Here is a 12,219-nt window from a genome sequence, read left to right on the forward strand (position 1 = left end):
AAATATTAGCTAAACTCCAACTTAGCATAAAAAAACCTCAGTAAATGCCAAATTAGCCATTGCTTAAAATCTAGATAAACTTCAAAAGAGAGTAACATTTCCCAGCAAACTAAATTAACCAAAAACGTTAGCATGTTGCTAAAATATTAGCTAAGCTCCAAATTAGCATATAAAAACCCCAGTAAATGCCAAATTAGCCAAAAAGCTAAAATATTAGCTAACTCCAACATTTTTTGAAAATTACTGTAAAATATTAAAACATTGACGATGAATTTATTTATTTGTGTAAATGAGGTTAGCATCCTAAACAAGGAACTATTTTTTTTTTACAAAAGATATAGTTTTTGGTGATTAATTTAAATATTAAAAAGTGAATTTTTTAGTGCTGGATGCTCTTAGCTTTGTTCAACTTTACTACACTCTGACTCCATATAATATAAAGTAACGACGAATCACTATTAAATTATTCTACGACTATTTTAATAGTCGATTAGTCGACTAATCGTGGCAGCTCTACTGTGGATGAAGACGAACCCTAATTTGTTCGTGTCCTTCCAGATTTCTGCGGACGACGGCGTGCAGGTGAAATTCAGCGTCCAGGCTCTGATCTATCCGGCGCTTCAGGCTCTGGACTTCAACACTCCGTCCTACGTGCAGAACCAGAACATGGCCGTCCTTTCTCGCCACACCATGGTGATGTTCTGGCTGCAGTACCTCAACGGCGACCTCTCCCTGCTGCCTCAGGTCATCGCCAATAACCACAGCGCCTCGCGGCAGTCCGCCCTCACCGCGGAGCTGAGGTCGCGGGTGGACTGGACCGTCCTGCTTCCACCCAAGTTCAGGAAGAACCACTCGCCGCTCGTGGTGGAGAAAGGATCACAGGAGATTCTGAAGAAGGTGCCGGGGCTTCTGGACACGCGGGCGGTGCCGCTGCTGGCCGAAGCGGCGGTCTTAGCCAAATGCCCGCGCGCCTACATCCTGACGTGCGAGTACGACGTTCTGAGGGACGACGGGCTGATGTACGCTCAGCGCTTACGGGACGTCGGGGTGTCCGTCAGCCTGGAGCACCTGGAGGACGGCTTTCACGGCGCTTTCAGCTTCATCACCTGGCCGATGGACTTTGAGGTGGGGAAGAGGGCGGTCCGCTCTTACATCACCTGGCTGCAGAACAACCTGTGAGAACGCTGAAATCAAGACTAAACCCCACTTTTTACAAAGCTTCTCAGAAGTTTTCCCTCCAAGCTCAGGGTCCAAACCTGTCAACCTTTCTGATCTTTACAGATCAACTCACTAACCTGCAGTTACTTCCTTTACCTTTAAAAATAAAAGCACATGGAGTTAGCGCTCCTTTGATTAAAACCACATTTTTTCACCAATGTTTTTTATTAAAAATTGTCAGTTTTTCACTATTTTAAGTTCTGATTGATTCTGACTGATCAGCTTTACTTACTTAACAATAAATGTTTTTGCACTGATTCTGAAAATGTGACATAAAAAAACTTTTTCTAAAAACAGAAAGATGACAATCAAAGATGATTTTGATATTTTCTAGCATGTAAATAATGATTGAATAAACTTTGTAAAATGTTTGCTTTGTTTTTCTTCTGTATTATTTTGATGTTTGGGTCTTGAGATTTTAACATATTAATAATTAAAGCTAATCAAGTATAAATAAATCAATCTTACAATTACTTTCAAAGTAAAACTATTCACTTATTTTTAAACAAACAGGTTGGATATTTTTTTTATTTATTTATTTGTATGGAACTTTCAATTAAAATGAATATTAATGTGGGCTTGGGTAGAATTATTTAAAAAATAAATAAAACATTTCCAGGATTTGTGTTTTGGAACATTAGAGGTACTTGAGTTGATTTTAAAATGATCTTGGTTGAAAACTTTCTTCAGAGCATTTGAAAATTAAAAAAGAGGGAAAAAAAGTAAAAATATAAATAAATACATTTTAAAATAAATAAATGACGGCGGCAAAATTCGACCCCACTGGTTGTCCTGGGTTAAGCATGAAATCTGATCCATAGTCTGGGATTACGTCATAAACAGAGTGTTGCTACCCTCTACTGGCAGCAACGTGGTACTACAAAGCCGAAGTCATTTACTTTTGAGAGTTCTAAAAATATATAAACACCGTAAAAATGTAGATCTTTATTTTCGTAAATTTATAAAAGTGATTTCAGTCACATTTAAAGATATTTATTCTCTTCAGAGCTGCTTTGACGCTCACAAATGTGCTAATTTATGTCCAAAAGAAATAAACAAATATAATATAAACAGAAGCACATGGAGTTAGCTCTACTTTTATTAAAAAATATTTTTACTAACATTTTTATTTCATTTTTTTATTATTTCTCTTTTTCTCAATCAATTTCTGATTGATTCTGACTGATAAGCTTCACTTTTGTTGTAATAAATGTTTTTGCAAAAACTGATCTGAATGTGATAATTAATAAAAATGTTTGCTGACACATATTTTACAGCTAAATCTAAATGTTTTTTCATATTTCATGAATTTGCATTATTTAAAAAAAATGTTAATTATTCTGAAGGGTGTATTTTTTATACTATTTTGACTACTGTACTATTATTGATTACTAGTCTTTATTATGAAAAATATTTACTTATTTTTGCAACATTAACTAAATTGCTTTCTAGTTTTAGTCCTCAAAAACAAAAATACAGCATTTATTTTCTAATTTTAGGGGAAATAAAATGATTTTTTGGAAGTTGGATTGAAATGTGGTGCAACACTGCCCTCTGCTGGTCAGAATTATTTCCAGACATCTTCATTCAAAACATCTTAAGGTGACTTTGAGGCCAAAATGGTAACAATAAAAAATTGGCTAGCATTTTTATGGGAAAAAAATAATCTCCAAAATACCAGGGAATAATTTAGACCATTAAAAACAACAGCCTGACACTATTAACAGTTTTCCTGGATACGTTTCCTGAGTGAAATTGTGGAAAGTCATGAAATGTTTCCTGGTTCTTCTCAAAAGGAACAAACAAAACCATCATTTTGAATTCATCATTTGTTTCTAAATCCTCTGTGCTGTGTGTTCAAACAGAGGATTGTCACCCAAGAGGTGCTCTTTAAGAAGCAAATAAACTCCATTTCTGGCACACTTTGTGCTGCATTTCTCAACACCGCTGTTTATTTCAAATGAAGAAAAAAAAAAGACAATGAGCAGCTGTTGCACTCAGCTGGGAATTTTAGGGAGATTACATGAATTTATTCTGAGAGGAGAAGCCCTCAGGGAGGGAAAGGGAGTGAGGAGGGTGGACGCCGCCGAGTATTCAGCTATTCAGCTAAAGAGGGAAAAAAAAGAAGAATATTTTCCTTTCCAGAAAAGGAGCAGCTCTGCAATGATTTAAAAAACTCTTTGACCTCAGTGGGAAAAACAAAATTGGAAAAACTCCCAAAAAACAAAAAAACTGCTGATTTTTATGCTTAAAAAAGTGCACATAGTGTGAAGTCAAAGGTGGCAGGATGACTGGGTCAGAAGAGGCGGCGTGAGAGCGGTGAAAAATGACTGTTTCCTGCAGGGAGCACAGACAGGTATGTCTCTCAGGGTGTCGTCTTTCATGCCCGAGGCCTGACAGACTCGGGGTATCGCTTACCCTCTCCATTCCTTCCTTCTACAACCCTGGGAACTGGCTCCGTTAAAAGAGCATTCTGCCCTTTTTAGCAACTTTAACCCCTGCTAGCAGAAGCATTAAGAAGCTTTCTGTCAAAAAAAAAAAAAAAGTGACAAACTAATTTTCTGGAGTGTTATGACTAATCGAGGCTGCTGGGAAGTTCTTTTAAAATAACTGGGAGCCTGGAGAGCCAGTAATAAAGATAAAGTAGAAAGAAAAACATTCCAAGTGTCCAAAGTTCATGGATTGTGAAAATCGGGACGTAAAGCTCCAGTTAAGGTGGATTTTTCTTCTTTTACTTGAAGCGTTTTAACTGTTTGTGAGTGCAGGGTGGGCCACTTCCAGGATCTGTGTGCTACTTCCTGTCAGTGACAATGGAGCAGGGGTCAGAGGTCAAGGCCTGGGAGCACAGGAGGGGAATCATTTAAAGCAACACAGAGCTGGACCATCACTGCAGGCCACCGACGATAACAGGAAAGACAGTTTTCATCAGATTTTAGAGCTTTCATGCACTCGTTTTCTCCAAAATCCAGTCATATGAGTTCTTATCAACAACCGACACTGAAATACAGAACACATAAGAAGCTTTATGGCTGATAGGAGAGGTAAAAATTAACTTTATACCAGATTGAGCATTTATACATCTATTCAGAAAGTCAAATTATCTCAGAAAAACATATTTAAAATGTGGATTTCTTTTACTTTTGCTTCTGCAAATCAGGAGTAAACAAAGTGGTAAAACTATGGGCATTGTGCTTGAAGAATTCCTGACTGATGGAGTCTTTTCCTGTTAAAGGGAAGCAGTTCCTCTCCAACATCACATCACAGAGTTTTCTACGGCACTAAAATGAACAATAAACGGATTAAAGCTAAAGAGAGAGCGACCAAAATGGTGTTTAACGTCTTTTTATGGCATTTTTGGACATAAAATAAGAAAATTAAGCTTACATTTGAATTGTTATGTTTTTATTTATTCAAATCGTTGTTAATAAGGAGCAGATGAAAAAATACTTTTATTTGTGAAGTATAAAATGTTGTGAGGGGAAGTGGGGGCGGGGATGCTCGGTGCCAAAAGTCCCGCCCACAACTCAGAGTTGAATTTCTAATGAACTCAAAAGAAATTCATGACGTGTTTTTTCTTAGATGGTCTCAGTAAACTTGTTGTGAGCTGTTATCTTGCTAAAAATTTTATATATAAATTTGCCCAAAACTTCTCAACTTAAACATTTTCAGTCATTTCTTAACAGATCCAGAATATTTGATCACTTCTGTCAGTAAAACTGACAATTCTGGTTCATTTAAAGTAAACAAAAGTAAAATTAAATCAAAATGAGATGGTGTTCCTGTAAAATCCTGATTTTTATTACATATTTATTGAATGGTAAATAGTAAATTTACTTGATTTGTTATTTAAACCAAATTGGTAAACCATTTACAACAGCTAAAAGTATTTACAACCCTTCAAGAACCAAAAATTTGGGGAAAAAAATACTTTTCATTTAAGCAAAAAACTGAAAACTTCTACTCTAAAAAATGTTTAAGTCATTAATTGATAAAAAAAAGGAAAAAAAAGTCACATTTGAATTAAATAATCACATTAAAGGAAACAAAATATAATACAACTTGACGTTTTTCTTATCAATTGTTGTAAAGCTTTAGTATAGCAGGTCTACTATAGACAAGGAAGTAACTAAATACTACTTTAAGCAATATTTTAATTTGACAATAAATAGATACTAAGTAAAAATGAACTTTAAGTATTCCTTTTCACTTTTATCATAGTATACATGTAGTACACTTGAATAGGCTACTTTGTACCAAGGGAAGATTTATAACATAAATTTAAAAAAATCTAAAAAAATAAAAAGTATAAGTTAACAACATTTTAAAATTTTAGCAAGAAGCATGAGAAAAAAAACTAATAGAAAATTGACTAAATTTATGTTTAAATAAGTGGATGCATCAGAATGAAGCAGAGCAGGGAACTTGTGGCCAGGTGGTAGCTTGGGGTTGCTATAGCAACTGGAAGATTTGACAGAGCAACCCTTAATATATAAAAACTTAGAAGTTCCTTCTGTGGTGTCTCCATTTCTCTGTCATCCAGTTTGATGACTTTCTGTCCTGTATCAAACTGAGAGGAGAAAATAAAAATAAGAATAAAATTAGACAACTTTTTTTATTGTCTGTATGCAAATGAGCAAAATGTAAAGTTCAGGAGGCCTGAGGAGGCTGCCTCCCCATTAGAGCTGCCACAAACGATTATTTAAATAGTCGACTGATCACAGATTATTTTTTCCGATTAGTCGACTAATCGGGTCATGTGCAAACTGGATGTAAAGCACACATCTTAGCTATCATTATCTTTAAACTAACTAAAGAATAGATATATTCACACTAGCATTATCTACAATAATGCTAGTTGAATGCTGTGAGCTGAATTTGGCAGCTGAAGATGCTAATGCTGAGAGCTGAAGATGCTAAAATTATCAGCTAAAAACACTCAAGTTGATAGCTGTAATCGCTGAAACTACTAGCTGAAAACGCTGAAGCTGATAGCCAGCTAATATATTAGTTAAATGCCAAATTAGCCTAAAAAACTGAAAAAAACCCAAGTTAGCTAAAATAGCTAGCATGTAGCTGACATATTATCTAAACTCCAAATGACCATAAAAAGCAAAAAAAAAGCCTAAATTAGCCAAAATAGCTAGCATGTAGCCGAAATATTAGCTAAACTCCAAATTAGCATGAACCCCCCCCCAAAAAAGCCGAAATTTGCCAAGATAGCTAGCATGTATCTGAAATATTAGTTAAACTCAAAATTAGCATAAAAAAACAAAAAAAAGCCAAAATTTGCCAAAAATCGCTAGCATGTAGCCGAAATATTAGCTAAACTCTAAATTAGCATTAAAAGCAAAAAAAGACTAAATTAGCCAAAATAGCCAGCATGTAGCCGAAATATTAGCTAAACCCCAAATTATGAAAAAACTTAGTAAATGTGAAAATAGTCGAAAAAGCTAGTAAAATGCCACTTTGAATACTTTAAAATTGTAACTTTTTAAAATAATTATAAATAATAAAAAAGCAGGGCCTTTGACAGCCACCCCTAAGTTTCCGCAAAAAAACCCTGTTGACCTGCCCACTGTACTTTCTACGTCATAAATACAATCTTTTTCAAACGTGATTTTTTCGTCAGCACCTGATCCACAACGATTTGAATAAAGAAATACTCAGAAATACTATTTGAAGTGAATTTTACTCAGAAGAACATTTTAAAAACACATTTTCGTCCGAGTGGATCTGTAAAATCTGCGTTCCCCGCCTCACCTGTAGTCACCCTGAAGCTGCTGAGCCGGCATGAAGCTCCACGCCCGTTTCTCCTAAACGCTTGAGGAAGTGGAAGCGCTTCTTCATACCTCCCGTCTGCTCCTCCTCCTCGTCCTCCTGCGGCTGCAGCCTCCTCCTCCCTGAGGGCAGACGCAGCACAGCTCCATCAAACTCGTCCTGCCTGCTCGAAGAACTTCTTCTTCTTCTTCTCGTCCTCCTTCTCCAGAGGTTCGGCCATGGTTCTGTCCGTCCAGGCTCTGGGGCTCGTCGTCCTCGCTGCGATCCTCCTGCAGACCATCGCGGTCGCCGTCAGCTTCATGTACTTCAGCAGAGTCCTGAACACGGTGAGTCGCTGGTTCGAGCGCCGCCGCGTGCCCGCCAAGCCTCCACAGCTCTATTGGACCTCCTGAGGAGCAGAGAGGAGCTCGATAAAACCGCGAGGAAAGCGTCAAACTCACCGCCACAAACGCACGGCGGCTGTTGCACAATAGATAAAATGAAGGAGTCTCGGTAGGAAAGTGCAGCTGTAAATACCAGAGGAAATGAAAGCGTTTCATAGGTGCGACTTAAAGGTTATTTTTGGACCTGAAGCAAGTGGAAAACAAGAAAACGTCAGAATGCAGGTGGTTCTGACTTGTTATTGGCTGAGGCAGAAAAGCCCCGCCCCCATCCTTCACACCTGTGACATTTTAAGCCACATGTGTCAAAGTCAAGGCCCGGGGGCCAGATCTGGCCCTCTGGGTAATTACGTTCTGCCCTCCAGATCCTTTTATTCTGTATAATTTTGATAAAAATGTTTTGTATGGAGTGTAAAATATTCAAAGTTGTTTAAGGTTTAAGTTGATTTACTGTTTTTATTATTCAGTATTATGTTAAAGTTTTAAAATAGTTGGCATTCTTCTAGCTTTTAAGACTATTTTTTTTATCATTTACTAATTTGTTTAGGCTACTTTGGCGTTTAGCTAATATTTCAGCTATATGCAATTTATTTTGGCTAATTTAAGCTTTTTTATTTTATTTTTTAGGCTGTTTTTGAGTTGGACTAATAGTTTTACGCTAGCTGTTTTGGTTAATTCAGTTTTTCTTTTAGTTTTTTAGGCTATTTTTAAGTTTAGCTATTTTTTTAGCTATATGCTAGCTATTTTGGCTAATTTATCGTTTTTTTTTTCTTAGGCAATTTTATAAATTTAGGTTATATTCAGCTACATGCTATCTATTTTTGGCTAATTTGGGCTTTTTAAATAATGTTTAGGCTGTTTTAAGTTAGGCTAATATTTACACACTAGCTGTTTTGGCTAATTTAGGCTATTTTAGAGTTTAGCTAATTTTTTCAGCTACATGGTAACTGTTTTGGCTAACCTAACTTTTTTTTGTCTAATTTGGCATTTGCTAATATTTTAGCTAACTATTCAGCTATTATCTTCAGCTTTTTTAGCTATCAGTTTCAGCATCTTCAACTATCAGCACTAGTGTCTTCAGTGGCCGAATTCAGCTTTCGGCATTCACACTGTCATTTTCACAGGTAATGCTACATATCTAGTTCACATTTATGTCAAAAAGTTATGGTTTTTAAAGTTTTAAATATGTAGTTTTAGAGTGTTGTTCTGTTCGTCCCGCGACCTAAGGTGTGTTTTGGATTTCGGCCCCTTGTGCGATTGAGCTCGACACCAGTTAAGCTCAAAGTTAAACATCTGTTTGCAGTTTGTTCCCCTCTAAAACTGCTGTCATAGTATTAAAAAAGCTAAATAAATACTTTTAAATATTTAAAATACAAAAATATTTTTATATTTAAAATAATAATAATAATAATAATAATTTGACTATTAATCCACACTACATACCAGTAGGGGGCAGACATACATCTGAAATTTGTATTTTGTAGAATCGTCAGAATTCCCGCCAGACTCTAACATGTCAAAGTCAAGGTCATTCTATCCTGCCCTCCAGATCATTTTATTTAATTGTTATTAATGACCCGATGTTATTTTGCGCTTATTTCTAACTTGTATAATTTTGTCAAAAAGTATTTATTTAGAGAGTTATTTAAGGTTTAGTTGATTTTTTTCTGGAATGATACTCCTGCCTGTTTTTATTCATTGACGCATGTCACTACCCGATCTGTAACGCCAACCCGATTCGTCCACACATGCGCAAATATTACGCCTCTTCCACTAAACCATTTTAAAAGTTGAAATGTTAATAACAGTAATAATAAATGAAAATGTTTCCAATGATGTAGTATTCACACATGCATAGACAAATCAGGCAGCCGTTACAGATCGGGTTGTAATAATGTACACTGGTTTTTCGCAGAGATTTCTGGGAAATTTGTTGGGAACTTGATTTAGGAATTGTTGATTCACGTGACCAACGCACTATATAGTGAACTATTTCATTCATTTTCATTACGTTACTATGTAGTGAGGGAATTCGGACAAAACCGTAGAAGTAGAAGAAGATTTTTATAAACTGCATAGTTTGTTACTTAGATATTTCTTTATAAATTAACCAACCTTTTTATTTTTCATACACCGTTCACAGTTCTGTATTTAATAAAATAAATGGTGTAAATTTGCTACATGTAATGTCTTTACATAATACATAACATTTAAATAATACTGTATATTAACTTCCAATTCAACTTCTGCTTTGTTTTGCATTTCTTTACTTTACAAAACTGAACAAATATATTCAATATACCATAAATATTAAGCTACTAATCTTTACTATTTACATAATTTTGTTCTGTAAAAAGTTTTTAGAATTAAATTATTTTATTGCATTTGCCTTTTTTTTTGTTGCAAAAATTAACTAGTATGATTCATGAATTTAGTTGTTACAGTAAAAAAAGGCAATCACAATCAGTAAAACTTTGGATATATATTTTTTTAATTCGTCAAACATTGTACACTCATTTATTTATTTTATTTTTGTGATTTTATTTATTTTTGTCAAGTCATGCACTGCTTTCGTTTTTGCTCTATCTGGTGTTTTTGTTGCATATTTAATCTCAAACAATGTCATCTTTACTGAAGAAAGTACAAGGTCGTGTCAGACAGACCAGAACTCACCCCCTGATAAACTACTAGAAAGAAAGTTGGGTTGTTCACATTTATGATTTATGACGAACAAAAATATGAATGTGTTTTTGCACCGTGACAGATGCAGGAGAACTTCTCCCAGAGCAGCGTGTCCTGCTTGATAAACGTGAAGCTGCCGTCAGATTTGGCTGATTCTGCTGCTGAGGACAGAAGCAGTGACCCATGCTGGCAGGTCACACAACAGCTCCATTACCTCATAGAGAAGGTTGAGACCTTCACTTTATCCAGATTTAAGTACAATTCAATCATAAAGCTTTAAAGAATTGTGTTCATAAAGCTAATTTTTGGATTTTAAATCCAGTTTTTACCCTCTAGAAGTTTTATTTTTCTTGTCTCTTTCAGAAAATTGCTGACAGTTTCCAGAAGGAGATTTCCACGGCGGTTTCAAGTACGAACAATTCCAGAGTTTTGATTTCTTCATGACCTTTCCCACTGAACCTCCTGTGTGTTTGGGTTTCAACAGATAAGCTCACAGGTGTTCTGCCGGTCTTGCACCCGGGAATCCCTGGCGTCCCTTTTCCGAAAGTCGGCGCACACGTGACCGGCGTTGCCTCGTCACCCAACCCATCGGTAGAAGAAAGTGAGAATTTTTAATTAATTAATTCTTTAACCACTGACATTCACACGGATAGAAGGCTTCCTCTTCCTGCACTTGAGGAATTGGCCTCCAGGCAGGGATTCAGCTCCTTTCTCATGTCAGAACCTGCACGTATGCAGCTGCTCCGAGTGTCCTGCACGTTGAAAAAGGCGCATTTCTAATGTTTGTGCAAAGCAGGAACAAAATAACTTCCAGAAATGTCTTTACATTTCCTTACAAGTTTAAAGTTTTTAATTAGTTTCAGGTCATTTGGGGAACAAATGTGGAAAAACAGCAAACAGGAACTTCGAAAACATCAAATCTCTTTGTAAATATGCTGTCTTTATCATTTATGATTAATTTAAATAATATAAACTTAGACCACAACACATTTTTACTTTTTTAATTAGGTAAAAATGCATTTTTGTTATTTTTTTATAGTAGGTGTTTAATAAAAGAGAAGTTTTTGCTAAAATTATTAAGGTTAATGTTGACTCATTGGCGAGTTTGGGGATTTTCTGCGGGTGGACACTAGAGGGAGCCAAAGAGGAGTTCTGAGTTGTTATTTCCTGCCTTTAATAAGCAAAATTTGAATATTCCTTAAAATCTTTCTATATATGCTATGTCACTTTTCTAATTCTGCTGTTATCATACTGCTAAAGAAAATCCTTAAAAATCTTGTAGAAATATTTACCTGTTTTCTCTGCAGCTTTGTCCTTGAATCTCAGAGAAAAAAAAAAGTCAGTTTGCTTATGTTTGTGTCTGCTGCAGGCTCCCAGAGTAAGACGGGGTACTTTGGCGAGCGCATCCGAGCGTGGGAGGGCCAGAGGGGCCTGTCTTTTCTGCAGAACATGGAGCTGAGGGGGGGCGAGCTGCTGGTGCCCAGAGCCGGCCTCTACTACATTTACGCCCAGACGTACTTCAGACTGCCCTCCACGGGCGACACCGACGGGGAAACGGAGGAGGGAGCAGAGCTGGTGCAGTACATCTACAAGAAGGTACAACTTCTACTGAGAAACTAAAACTTTAGGTTGCAAAATTGACGAAAACGACATGTTCCAGAGATAGTATCTATCACAAGGATTGCTCTGCACCAACTCAGAGCTGAATTTCTAACATAAACTATGAAAGAGACTATAAAAAATCAAAAACATAAACTTAAATTTACCCGTGTTTTTAAATATATATCATAAAATGTATTATTCTGGTCTTACTTTAAGATTATTATGATTTAGACATAACCAAAAAAGAGGATAAATTTAAGATTGAGTGTATAAATATACCCACTTTAGAGACAAAAAACTCTTTTTGTAACACTTATTGTAAGCTGTAATATTTCCAAATATCTAAGCATTTATTGCTAATTTCAGTATTTAATTTGAACATTACAGCTTATTTTAATAAATTAATCCAAAAAGATTCTTCTAGTTCAAGTAGAAGATTTTTTTACCCATAACAAGAGGAAATTATCTTATATTTTATGTTGTTAAACCTTTTTTTTTCAGTTCGGATAAAAATACAAATACAGTTTGGGTTGGATGAGTACGGAACCCCTGAAGGGAC

At 35.9% G+C, this 12,219-nt stretch overlaps 2 protein-coding genes and 1 long non-coding RNA gene across 3 annotated transcripts in view; 2 read left to right on the top strand and 1 right to left on the bottom strand.

Moving 5' to 3' along the window:
- Positions 1 to 1,589, top strand: part of nceh1a (neutral cholesterol ester hydrolase 1a) — a 6,082-nt gene extending 4,493 nt beyond the window's left edge. Inside the window, exon 5 of the mRNA XM_024278240.2 lies at positions 559 to 1,589. Coding sequence (XP_024134008.1) covers positions 559 to 1,179 — 621 coding nt within the window. The 3' untranslated portion in view covers positions 1,180 to 1,589. The remainder of the gene's footprint in view (positions 1 to 558) is intronic.
- Positions 1,590 to 2,900: 1,311 nt separating this feature from the next.
- On the bottom strand, positions 2,901 to 7,729 carry LOC112150392. Its single transcript, XR_002919956.2, has 3 exons — positions 7,513 to 7,729; positions 6,979 to 7,384; positions 2,901 to 4,215 (listed from the first exon to the last, which is right to left on the bottom strand). It is a non-coding gene; the product is annotated as an uncharacterized LOC112150392 (long non-coding RNA).
- Positions 7,185 to 12,219, top strand: part of LOC112150384 (tumor necrosis factor ligand superfamily member 10) — a 6,402-nt gene continuing 1,367 nt past the window's right edge. The window contains exons 1-5 of the mRNA XM_024278662.2: positions 7,185 to 7,322; positions 10,141 to 10,284; positions 10,422 to 10,467; positions 10,543 to 10,659; positions 11,428 to 11,654. Of these exons, the coding sequence (XP_024134430.1) occupies positions 7,215 to 7,322; positions 10,141 to 10,284; positions 10,422 to 10,467; positions 10,543 to 10,659; positions 11,428 to 11,654 (642 nt within the window). The 5' untranslated portion in view covers positions 7,185 to 7,214. The remainder of the gene's footprint in view (positions 7,323 to 10,140; positions 10,285 to 10,421; positions 10,468 to 10,542; positions 10,660 to 11,427; positions 11,655 to 12,219) is intronic.

This window comes from Oryzias melastigma, linkage group LG22 (assembly GCF_002922805.2).
Source record: "Oryzias melastigma strain HK-1 linkage group LG22, ASM292280v2, whole genome shotgun sequence".
Lineage (NCBI taxonomy): Eukaryota > Metazoa > Chordata > Actinopteri > Beloniformes > Adrianichthyidae > Oryzias > Oryzias melastigma.